Here is a 13,594-nt window from a genome sequence, read left to right on the forward strand (position 1 = left end):
CTGGCACTCTACTCAACTGATACTGTCCAAAGAGAAGTGGAAGAGCTGAAACAAAAGATTCTGCCAATCTGTAAGCTTTCAATCAAGGATGCTATTATGAAAAGCCAGCTTGAATGTTCATACACAGATGACAGAAATAATGTAATCTGAAACTGGTAGCTTTAAGAATATGATGAGAAACATTCAAACAGGGACAAATTTCTCTTTTTTTGAAACTGAACAATTTTTGCCAGAAACCAAAGTTAAGTATAAGTAAAAAGAAAAGAGTGCTTATACAAGTATATGTGAGGTTTAAATCCAATTATATTTATAGGTGCCCCATTCTAAATGTGAACAAATTTTTTTCTTCTAACACTTTCTGTTGAAAATGTGATAAGCAGCAAGACATGAGCAATGAGTTACTAGATTATATGGCTTGCCAAATTGGAATTCAAAGTAACTGGGAAGTCCAGCAGCAGGAAAGGTCATTCCAGAAAAATCTAATTCGTCAAGAAGGCTCTGGCAAGAATGAGAGAATGAGATTTTAATCATCACAGCTAATTACATAGAAGACTAAATCACAGGAAGAGTTATTTAAGTGTCTTAAATACAATAAAAAGTAATTAACAGGAAGCGCCATCTTGACAGCTTCATGTCACAAACTAGCCCTAAAAGGATCAGCTAATTCCCAACTAGGGAGTCAGAGGATGAGGAACAACTTACAGTTTGATCTTTTTATTTTTAAAATTTAAACTGTTTTGAATAGCAGATAGCAACTCTTGCCAACTCCTCTGCGAAGCTAATCAAGACAAGAATTTTAATCCATTACAGGAATGATGAACTTGGTTTCCATTGATTCCTCAGAAGGCTGGAGGGAGACCTGAAGCCCAAGTCCCACCCACACTGGCTAACCAGGGCTCTGAGCACAACCACCTGTCCAATCATCCAGGACAGACTAAAGATGACGGAGAGCCCTGCTAAGGAGCTAGAAAACTCCACGCTTGCATGTGAAACACATCTGAGAAACTGGGTCAGAAAATAACCCTTCAAGAGACCTTATATCATTTACTTCTGTCTATTGTACAAATTATTAAAAGGTGAGCCAAGAAAGCATGTGTATTTAGGAAAGCAATTGTGTTTTCAATAATACAGAATGGCAATAACATGACCCACAAGTGGGATAAATATAATAGCTGCGGGGAGTGGTTTAAGCATCAACAGTCAAGAATGTAAGGCCACATATAAATCAGTATAATATCAAAGAGACGAACTCTGGGCTAATTGGCTGAATCCTCACCTTTCAAGGGCTGGGATCCCATGCGGGCACCGGTTCTGTCCTGCTGCTCCACTTCCCATCCAACTCCCTACTTGTCTGGGAAAGCAATAAAGAATGGCCTAAAACCTTGGGATCCTTCACCCACCTGGGAGACCTGGAAGAAGCTCCTGGCTTCCAATTAGTTCAGCTCTAGATGTTGTGGCCCCATTCGAAGTGAAATAGTAGATGGAAGATCTTTCTCTCTGTGTCTTTCTCTCTGTGTCTCCTTCTTTCTGTAAATCTGCCTTTCCAATAACTAAATAAATCTTTAAAAAAAATTTACTCTGCTGCCAGTCACATAGACAGCTTTAAGTTTACTCAATTCTCAATATTATATGGACACTTACTTTTTACAAGTCCACAAGATTCTGGAAAAAAGGCAAAGATAAAACAAAGTAAACAAAGAAACAAACAAATACCCCAAATCAAGATGAAGGGAAAATAAACACCAGCTCTTAGCAGGGGCAGCACACAGAGGAACTGATGCTAGACTCATCTGCCAAAAGTGGCCTGTTGATGCACTAAGCTTCTAATAATAACATAAAAAGGGAAAACAATCAGTTACAAGCTTTATAGTGTTGCTTTGATAAAAATGGACCTGTAACCAACCCAGATGAGATATCCAAGTACTCCTTGTTATGCTTCATAAAGGGACACGTAAAAATGCATTTAACAGATCACTGACAAATTTACAGAGCTTCTAACATCTGTTGGATACGGGATACATAAGGTAGGAAAGAGACAAAATTCCCAATTCACAGGAAAGCCTCAGTAAGATCAGTAAGTTGTTCACCATTTTTTTTCATTACAGCCCCAAAGATAAACAACAAAGCGTTTCAGTACAAACAAATCTATCATGAAATTCATGTTTCAGGCCCGGCAGCGTGGCCTAGCGGCTAAAGTCCTCACCTTGAACGCCCCGGGATCCCATATGGGCGCCGGTTCTAATCCCGGCAGCTCCACTTCCCATCCAGCTCCCTGCTGGAGGGCTGGGAAAGCAGTCGAGGACAGCCCAATGCTTTGGGACACTGCACCCGTGTGGGAGACCCGGAGGAGGTTCCTGGTTTCTGCCTTCGGATCGGCGCGTACCAGCTGTTGTGGCTCACTTGGGGAGTGAATCATTGGATGGAAGATGTTCCTCTCTGTCTCTCCTCCTCTCTGTATATCTGACTTTGTAATAAAATAAATAAATCTTTAAAAAAAAAGAGAAATTCATGTTTCCAAGTACCTTCTAGGCTAGCCTAATCCAAGGAGCAAAGTACCTAGTACCTAGAAGAGTATCTTTTTGTTTTATTAGTATTGATTTTATTTATTTGAAGGCAGAGTTACTGGAGGGGGAAATAGGGCAGAGAATTTCTGTCCATTAGTTCACTCCACAAATGCCGGCAATGGCTGGAGCTGGGCCAGGCCATGGTTCAGAGCCAGCAGCTTCTTCCAAGTCTCCCAGGTAGGAGCAAGGGCCCAAGCACTTGGGTCACTCTCTGCTGCTTTCCTGAGTGCATTGGCAGGAAGCTGGATTAGAAGCGGAGCAGCAGAGATGTGAAAGGGTATCCACACAGAAAATTGGCAGTGCAGGGAGCTACTTCATGCCAGCCCTGGAAGAATGCTTGTAAACTCCTGAATAATCCCCTGAAAATACTGCTTCATTCAATCTATGACATGAACGGAAAAGCACAGTGCTCCATCTTCTCATCCTGAGCTCAACCCTGGCAGACAAATATCCTCTATCCATTCAGACAAAGTGGTCCTGTCAAACAACAAAAGGAACACCGGCCAGGAACACACTTATATCCAGCACGGAAACAGCCACCAGGGCTCGGGAGAGAAGGCACAAGGCGTACCCTCCGCCAGAACTACAGGCAACAGAACAAGCGACAGCTTCTGTGAGGTGGGAAGAGGACAGGAAACCGTGGGAGAAATTTCTCGGCATCACCTGAATTTATTTTTAAAATATTGCACTAAGTAAACAGTCCACTGTAAGAGCGTGTTGGATACAAGCTGGTGGAGGGCATGTGCACCAGGCAGCAGGCTGATGCTTTGTTTCCGACGCAGTAAACATGCTAAGATAGGGAACACTAATGACCCAGCCCTCCAAAGCAGGAAGGTACACATCGAATTCCTTCAGAGATGGCAATACGCCATCAGGTGAGGCTGCACGGGTAGAAAAATGACTCAGAATGTTCTAGTTTTTGCATTTCAGAAATGTGATCCGAGTTGTCGAGATCCCGCTCCTAGCAAACCCTGATGCTTCAAGTGGTGGGAAGATAAATGACCCTAAATGCCTGGATTTAGCTTGTCCTGCCGCAAGGGAAACCTCCAGTTGTTGCATGAACATTACCACTATTCATAAATTAGGAACGGTGACAGAGGATAAAACAAGAGTTTCCAAATTTGAACTCAAGAATGAGAGGAAAAGGGCTCCTGGTGGATAGGTGAGATCCTGGAAGCTCACCAGCTCCCAGGTCCCGATTCCCTTCTGAGGCACACAGTAGTTTGCATGCATTTTGCCTAATGGTCTTCATTGGACTTTCAATAAGGCCATGTTTACTTCGATGAGAAACCTGTTCTTTTCTTCCCCTCCACTATGCCCCATTTAAAGAAAAGAAAAATAACAGTTTGGTAGCAAACAGCATTTACGGCAGTTAAACAGAGAAGGAAACAATTACCGTGCTGGTATATTTTATGCAAAGTAAGAACTGCTACTAGGGACTGACTGATTGTTTTAATATTTATTGTGGATGCAGGGCCCAGCAGGCTTCTTCCTTCCCCTGTAAGATACCTCTGTTTATCACCCAGACTACCCAGAGAACTTGGAACACAAGCAGGGTACAGCTAACACAATAGAAAAGGAAAACTCCATCATATCCCAAAGACACAGCACTAGGCAAAGAAAATGCCCAGTTAGCCCCCTCCTCCTTATTCAATCCTCTTTTCCTCTGGCGGGGTGGAGTCTGACAGGGCAATCTATAATCGGACTTCTGAAATCAGTATACAGAAGGATTCCTTTAACTAATTTTTTATAACACCTACAGCATGCTTAGTTTTCAATAGATGACATTATTAATGGTAATAATGTGCACTTTGTACAGTCAAGCCCACAGAGGGCAATAACTCTACAACAACAACAATGAAAGTGTATGATTAGCTAATGAGTGATTATTAAATACTTGCCAAATATAAAGTGCTAGACAAGAACATGATGAGGACCCACTGGGTTAAGTGCATGAGAAAACAGAGCAGGAGATCAAGGAGAGACCTTTCTGAGAAACCTGAGATGCCAGTTGAGTTCCTGCCACCCCACACACTCACATTCCTCCAATGGTGACAGTGGCACAGGTACGCTCTGAAAAGGCAGGGACAGTCTCTGTGGCAGGGCTGGCCGGCCGAATGTAGTCCACCGTCACATTGACCTAGAATTAAAGAATGCAGGGAGTTAGGCTTTGGCGTTCACAACACAGCATACAAGCAGCCACATATCTCTGCAAAATTATTCTGGAATTAATAGTTCAAAACTCCATAGCAGGGTAAGAAACAGACTGTGAAAACTATCTGTAAAAGACATGTGATAAAGAATTAATATACAAAATAGATAGAGTTCAATGATAAGAAACAATCAACCTGTTCGACAATTGTGAAAGAATTACATGGGGGGACTTTGAAGACAGTTCAATGGAAACATCCTCTTATTATCTATCACAGTAAGGCTATTGCTCTTTTGATTTTACCTGGAGGAGCTGAGAACTGGTACCATACCAAAACACACACGACTGTCTATAACATTCTTGTACACTCTTGTCAAAACACGGATACTGAATCAAAAAGTGCTATGTAGGTGACTGGATAAAGTGGGATATTTTCAGTGACCTAAAGAATCACCTATCACACTACACAAGACGATCCTTTGATACCTAATAATCAGTGATAGAAGCTAAAGGGAAAAGGTTACACCTTCCATGATTACAACTTTTTTGATGTTCTGGAAAGGCAAAATTATATAAAGATATTAAGAAAAAGCAGAGGTAGGAGGGAAGGATGAGACAGCAAAGCACGCAAGATTTTGATGGCGATGCAATTACGTTGTGACAATAATGGGGCGCCGATGCCATTACCCATTTGCCAAAACCCACAAAAGAGAAACTACCAAGTGTGAATTCTATGGCTTTTACTTGACAATGATGAACCACTCTGCTGTGGAAATCTCCATGTTTTCTGCTCAATTTTGCTGTTTGCCTAAAATTGTGCTAAATAAAACTCTTTAAAAAAACAAGAAATGAAAAAGCTTTTAATCAATAGAGAGGAAGTTTGGAAGAGGCATGCAGGTCTGTTAGACATTATGTTATAGAGTTCTTTCAGCATAATCAAACTACTTAATATTCTTTTTAAAAATATAAATTTTGTCGACAGTAAAACTGCATACATTTTAGCCTGTGGTACTTCCTCAAGGATCCAAGTAAGAAGCATTCAGAGGAAGGACCATGACGACAGAGACGAGCATGCTAAACAGCTCCTTTCACAGTATGTGAATCAGAACAACGGACTTAACTAAGGGCAGTATAAACAGTTGATATGAGGACATTTTTCAGAAAACGTATCACTAAAATAAACAAAAAATAATGAAATGAAATAAAATAGGGGGACTGGTGCCCTGACTCAGCTTCAACTGCTAACATCGCATGCAGGTGCTGGTTTATATTTTGGTTGCTGTACTTTCAATCCAGCACCGTTTGTGGCCTACGAAAGCAGTCGAGGACAGCCCAAAGCCTTGGGACCCTGTATTCATATGGAAGACCCAGAACAAGCACTTGGCTCCCAGCTTTGAATTAGCTCAGCTCTGGCTGTTGCGGCCATTTTGGGAATGAACCAGCGGATGAAAGATCTTTCCCTTTTTATCTCTCCTCTGACTTTAAATCTGTAAATCTAATTTTTCAATAGTTAATAAATAAATCTTTTTCAAAAATGGATAGAAAAATCCTTACTGCTGTATTAACTGGCTATGTATCCTGATCGTGAATTACGAACATTACATGTGAATGCTTCTATGTGTACTACATAAACAGATGTGATTAGAGCAAGTGACAATTTTCTTTGGGAAACTGCTTAAAACAAACACCGCCATGTGCCAAAAGGATCAAGATCTCCTAGCAAACATATACAGCATGTCTGTATTAGCCTGAAAGTGTGCGACCGGTTTGGGTTATAGCCAAGGCTTACTAATCCACTAAGGAGATGAAGTGTAGCAAGGAGCATGGAGCCAGCCAGCATAGTCCAGAATCCCATTTCTAATTGGACCTTCAGCAATTCCCGATCAGTTTAAAGACAGCACACTATGAAAGCATCAAGTTCATCAACACTGCTTGTGAGCAGTATGAAAATCCTTTCAAACTGTGTGCTCTTCAAAAACTCACTTGAAAAATGAAATGGAAATTTTAAAAAGGAGAGATGCCTCAAAATTCAAACTGTCAATGTTACTCACTTGAATTCTCCACAGAGTCACGTTTAGAAGTAATTAAACAGCAATACTGAGACATGGCCATTAGGGGCTGAGGTTAGGGTAAATCTATCACAAGAGGTGCTGCCACAACACAGCCGCACAGAAAGATTTAAACAGGACTCCTTTGAAGTTATTCTTGTCACTTTTTCTACATCTAAGGAGTTGAGGAAAAGCAGAATATGATCAAACAAGGGGATTAGACCTCCATAGAAACACTGCTTCAACAGTTCACACATGAACAATTAATACAGGCCAATGACAGGAACATGAGTGTGGAGGCTGCATGTCGACTCGGGTTAACGCAGACACACCACGGGGCATAGCAAGTGTGGAGCAGTGAGTCGTCGAGGGCACACTGTGGGAGGCGCATCCCAGGCCACCACAGGGCACAGTCTCAGGGCACGGCTCGGTGTGGGACATTCAATGGGGAAGCTGATCAATATAGTCACATCACTGTACTGATGTATAGCTAATTCATCCAGCTGGAGGGGGATGATCTAAGAGAATCTCAAGGTTACCTAATAATGCCAATGACATTGACAATGTCACGGAGATGAAGGCACAGCAACAGCTTTGCAGCACACAGTCACTGCACGCGGGAACACCCAGCAATAAGAGAACTTTTTCCATCACGAGTGTCGTGTGAGCAGTGGTAATGGCAGAAGTAGCCATAACACAAGCGAACCCCACAGTCTCGAGCCCAGAAGGCCACACCGAGGTGCCAACCCAAACTGTCTGCCTGGGAAATCAATGAGAATGACTGCTGCCTCCCACCTCCAGTCCCAGAAATAAAAACCATTCATCTTCAATAACCAAGAGAAACAATTACACTCATCTGCCAATTAATTGCTTCCTATCCAGAGAAAGAGAACTGCAAATAAGTCAGAGATTAAAGACCTCTTTGTGGAAGTGACATTATGGAACAAAACCTCAAATACAAACGAGGCCCCGAGAACAGCTCACAGTCCAGGAACAGCCCTGCAGGCAACGAGAAACCAGAAATTAGCCAATGCATAACAGCATTTTATCCCTCTTCTAAGACTGGTTGCTCTACCTCAGGATTTTTCATCTTCAGATATTCATCAGTGATCTGTCAATCACCTGAAAAAGAGCTGCAGTTCAAACAGTTTCATTTAAAACTGCACAGCTTAGCAATGTTTTTATCTGAATAAATAGTGACCTGAATTTGGGGCTAGCAGGCAGATAAACATGGAACGGCATGAGCTGAAGAAGAATGATACAGGCATCTTCCTTCTCTCTAAGAAAATGCTCCTGAATGTCGGCGACTCCAGTGTATCAGTCACGGATGACAACAGGATGACAACAGGACTAGCAGACCCAGGCCTGGGCCCTGATTAGAGCAGGGAGGAGCAGAGCCCACAGCAGCCCAACAGCAGCCCTGGCTTCCTGCTTAGTTCCACATGTCACTTTGTTACAAATGAATCACAGGACACCTTGGATACCAAGTTCCTTTCTGGAAAACAGGAGCACTATATCAGATTTCAGAGCATCATTCAGAGCTAGAATTCTTTTCATGGATGAGCTTATAGTGCTTATTCCAAATTCTTTAAAATTCCTACCTTAAGTTACTAAAATCAGCTGGAATGAACAGACTGGAAACTGCCTGAAAGAGCAAAGACCAAGTGGTTTTTCAAGGAAAGCGCTAGCCCGGGCCCGGCAAGTAGAAAAGGCCAGGAAGTAGATTCAGCACATGAATGAATACGCAAAATGAGGAACACTTGGAGAAGAAAACGCTCAAGGTTTCATTGAGGTTTTGCATTACGAGATCTATTTTGTCAATCTGCCGACCATTCAGCTGCTACATAACAAAACCACAAAAGCCATGAAGGATGTCTTGGGGACTTTTGGGTGAATGGTTGGGTAGGAGGAATATTTAGAAATCATGACAAAGCTCTGACACTTTAATCAGAGCAAATCCCTTGAGTGACTATGCAAGCAAAAGTTATGAAATTCCTCATGCTATCTGTTTTTCAAAAAGGTTCTCAAGAGGTAACATACGGCAGCAGTCAATCTGATTAAACCTTAGCCTGCTGCAGTGCAGAACTGGCACTGAAGAAATATTAGGGAATATTCACAAGAAATAAGATTAAAATTGAAGATCAAATTGACAGCTCAATCTCCTGTGAAGTCCAAAATAAAGTTTCCACTGTATAGCAGCGTGGGCCACACCTCGGGGGTGCTGAGAATCTGTGGACATGATCTAGTGACTAGCATCACTCAACTAGACAACTTTGCAGACTCTGACGCCACTGATGATAACATGAAGCACGGGAGCATAAAAGATGAGAACGCAGAAAGCAGCTGCACGTCCACAGCCAAGCTGCAGCCTGAATGTGTGGAAACACAGGAGGCAATTACAGCAGGGCTTGTCGCATGGTAACTCTGGGGGTGAGCCTCAGCTCTGCTTAGAGAAGCTGGTACTGCTTGTGGCAAGTGGTTGGCAAAGGAAGTACACACGAGCACACACAGGTATATGCACAAGATCCAGGCTGGCTTACGTAAGCAGACTCCCCAAACCATGAGGCAGAAAGACTCAATGACAAATACTCCTCTCCTGCAGGAGCTGCAGCAAATAAGAACGCATAGCTCGGACATATGCACTGCAATGTACAGGGCAGGAGGCTTAAAGAACGATATAATATTCAGCATTGATTAAGGTTATTTAAAGGTTAATTTTGTTGGCATTTTGTTAGATATTTTATTTACCAAACTTGACTGAAGTGTTATGAGCCATCTCAACTGACAGGTTAACAAGAGATATTTTGGGCGAAACATGTCTTACCAAACCAGGAACACAACAAAAGTAAGACAAAACATTTACATATATTTTGGATTTAAGAAACTTCAATTCATAACACACTTCATTATGTAAACTATGTAGCCTTGACCCTTTTCCTCTGTGAAGCCTACCTTATACAATACAATTATTCTAACAGGAGTAAAGTGATTTGTATCTTAAAATTTTTGCACTGTCCATCATTCATCAATTAATCTTCCTATTCCTTCTTGCATGAGAAATTTTCACAATGAGGTTCTGACAGTCTCCTGACTCGGCCTTCGGGACTACCTCAGTTCCAGGATACCAGTTAGGTATACTATTAATAACCTACACACGGGCAGGTGCTTACCCCCAACAGGGAAAGCAAGTTCAAGCCCCTTTTAATCCAGCTTCCTGCTAACATGGACCCTGCCAGGAACCAGGCGATGGGTCAGTGTCTGTTACCCATCTGAACTGGTATCCTGACTTAACTCTCATCCAACCCTGGTTCGGGGACATCTGGATCAAAAATTATTTTTGAAATGATAATTTTTAGAAGGACATATACATTAAAAAATCTGTTGTCTCTTCTATACTGAACAAATTAGGGAACTTGGACTGATGCTGTACGTCTAGAGCCCAGGCTCAATGTATTCTCTGGCACCCCTTCCTAATCAGTATCATTAGGCACTGAGGGCGGTTGCTTATTCACGTGCATCTGTGCTTCACTTTAGCATCGATAATCACCTGTCATGCTCGCCCCATACACTCCGGCCTATTTTCAGTGTATTTCGTATTCATCAATAGGATGCTGACCGACAAGTGCACATAGTCTTTTACAAGCCCAGAGCCAAGCAACTTTCTTCTGTGAGGCCTGCTGACTGTGTGAACCTCTAATCTTCACAACTACCCCTACCACACAAACCACTTCACCAGGTTTCACTTGATTCAGGAGCAATGGAGCCCCCATCTGACACTAGGCATTCACTTAAGTAAACATCACTCACTACTCAGGGACAAATCTCCAGTTGGAGAACTCTTCCATAAAAGCGTATCCATAAATATGCGATACAATACTTCCTGCAAGGAAGCATTTTCAGATAGGCAAAGATTTCAAAGCAGTGATAACCTGACAACAAACAGCATATTAAAATGATCAGAAAATACGGGCCCGGCGTGGTAGCCGAGTGGCTAGAATCCTTGCCTTGCAAGGGCTGGGATCCCATATGGGTGCCGATTCGTGTCCTGGTGTCCCCACTTCCCTGCTTGTGGTGTGGGAAAGCACTTGAGGATGGCCCAACGCCTTGGGACCCCGCACCCTCGTGGGAGACCTGGAAGAAACTCGGGGCTCCTAGCTTCAGATCAGCTAAGCTCCAGCCATTGCGGCCACTTGGGGAGTAAATCAATGGACAGAAGATCTTCCTCTCTGTCTCTCCTCCTCTCCATATATCTGACATTTCAATAAAAATAAAATAAATCCTTAAAAACATCATCTGAAAATACACTGAATACTTTGTGCATGAAGGTCAACGATAAAAAAATCTTGACAACTGAAAACATTTCAAACCAGTCTGAGATAGCACAGAAAAACAGAGAAACTAGTGTTTGAAAATGAACTCAGAACTGCCAATATTTTCGTTAACTTGCCAAATTAACATAATCCTGCACACACAGTTCGTAGGCATAAGCTGCAATTTTGTGCTAATGGCTTGACCATTTCGTTACAACTACTTCATTTTAACGCCACACTACTTGTGCTAAGGTAGAAGGCCAGAAGCCCTCAGAGGTGTGACTGTCCTCTCGCATCGTCTGTGTGGCAGCCCATATCCCTCAGAGCTGTCAGCTCCAGTTGCCTTTCTCTAGAGTCAAGCGGAGTGTGGGCATTTTCGCTTCTCTACAGAAATATCAATCAGTCATCAGTGACCAAAATTTCCAAGGTCACCATCAGTCAGAGGAAATTAAATCACTTGGTCCAGAAATCTCCCTGGAGGAATGCCAGCCCCACAAGCGCACAGACACAGGGAAATGCTTACGCTTTTGTGCAAAACACACACAATGTCACTCAGCCTTTAAGCAGGAATAAACCAGAAAGGCTTGGGGATATAAACACAGGAGATTTGTCTAATGGCTTCGAAAACTCAGTTAAAACCAAAAGTTACGTTAGATTTTCTGTTAGTATTTGGCATTTTATGAAGATCTGGAATGTTTCCACTTGCCAAAAGGCTAAACTGGGAAATCTAGGCAATAAAAAACGTGGACTAAAGTATTCACCCTGCCAAGAGTTCTAACAGATTCCTATTGCTCTAGGGCCTAGGCAGGCCTCAGGTGTGCAAAGCCTCTATACAAAAGCCTTAGTAAATGCACAGCAGATCAGAGCACTGCCATTTTTCCAACATGCCCATGAGCTGGCATTGAGAAGTTAACGAAAGGCCAACATTAGACCACTGAATTGGGTTCAAAGAACTGTATCATGACCTCAAACAAGAATAACAAAGAGAAAATATAATAAATCTCCAGGAACGACCACCGATGTTACAAAGAAAAACAACTCAACAATAAGTCATTTATAAATACATATATTTTCAGCTTTCTAGTAACTAAACTTCCAAAATAACCACAGTCAGCACCATATGCCTATATGGTCGAGTTAGTATTACAGACTTATCATAATCTCCCTCCATTTTGCACTTTCATAGTGCTACTAAAAAAGTAAAGCTCATTGATCAAAGGTACAGCGTGAATAGAGAAATAAAACTTAAGGCCAATGTGCAAAGCTCACATACATTAAATGATAAATATCCCAAACGGCACTTGTGTCTACCACCAATTTGTGGTCTCTTGATTTGTGCCCACTGTTTTCGCACAAGCGCTTCTGTGTACAGTTAACTCCTCAGCCACTACCATGCACACACTCTGAAATCAGATGGTTAGCACTGAAATATAAGCCGAAGTGATACACAGCCTTTGCATCCCAGCAGTTCTGGGCATCTGCACAGACAACCAATCCTCTAAATCCAAGAGTGCTCTAATTTCTACTTCTGAACCATTACAGAAACAAAGCAATAATAGAGCTTAATTTCCTCAAAAAAAAAAAAAAAAAAAAAGAATTAACATATGATCCAACATTTCCATTTCTGAATATGTATCAAGAATATGAAAAGAATCAGGTATTATGGTATAGCCTCTGTCTGCAGTACAGTTATCCCACATGGGCACTGGTTCAAGGGTCGGTGGTTCCATTTCCAACCAAGCACCCAGCTAATTAGCCTGGAAAAGCAACAGAAGATGGTGCAAGAGTTGGGGTACCTGCATCCAGGAGATACATTCAGAAGAAGCTCCAGTGTGAGGCTTTAGCCTGCTCCAACCTCGGCTGCTGGGGCACTGGGGAGTGAACCAACGTAGGCAAGGTCCTTCCTCTACCCTCTGGTTTCTTCCTTTCTCTGCGTAACTCTTTCAAATAATTATTAAAGATTTTTTTTTTAATTTTTATTGCAAAGTCAGATATAAAGAGAGGAGGACAGACAGAGAGGAAGATCTTCCGTCAAATGATTCACTCCTCAAGTGACTACGATGGAAGCCAGGAGCCCAGTCTTCCACATAGGTGCAGGGTCCCAAGGCTTTAGGCTGTCTTGACTGCTTTCCCAGGCCACAAGCAGGGAGCCAGATGGGAAGTGGAGCTGCCGGGATTAGAACCGGCCCCATATGGAATCCCGGGACGTTCAAGGCGAGGACTTCAGCTGCTAGGCCACCATGCCGGGCCCGACTTTCAAATAATTAAGTAAGTATCTTTTTTTTAATAATTTTTTTTAAAGATTTATTTATTTTTTACAAAGTCAGATATACAGAGAGGAAGATCTTCCATCCAATGATTCTCTCCCCACGTGAGCGCAACGGGCCGGTGCACGCCAATCCAAAGCCAGGAACCTGGAACCTCTTCCAGGTCTCCCACATGGGTGCAGTGTCCCAAAGCTTTGGGCCATCCTCGACTGCTTTCCCAGGCCACAGGCAGGGAGCTGGATGGGAAGTGGAG

The 13,594-nt window shown here is 42.5% G+C and overlaps 1 protein-coding gene across 1 annotated transcript in view; it reads right to left on the bottom strand.

The window, feature by feature from the left end:
• Nucleotides 1-13,594, bottom strand: part of SND1 (staphylococcal nuclease and tudor domain containing 1) — a 383,215-nt gene that overhangs the window by 207,812 nt on the left and 161,809 nt on the right. Inside the window, exon 12 of the mRNA XM_004592504.4 lies at nt 4,604-4,704. Coding sequence (XP_004592561.2) covers nt 4,604-4,704 — 101 coding nt within the window. The remainder of the gene's footprint in view (nt 1-4,603; nt 4,705-13,594) is intronic.

Source organism: Ochotona princeps, chromosome 25 (assembly GCF_030435755.1).
Source record: "Ochotona princeps isolate mOchPri1 chromosome 25, mOchPri1.hap1, whole genome shotgun sequence".
Classification (NCBI taxonomy): Eukaryota; Metazoa; Chordata; class Mammalia; order Lagomorpha; family Ochotonidae; genus Ochotona; species Ochotona princeps.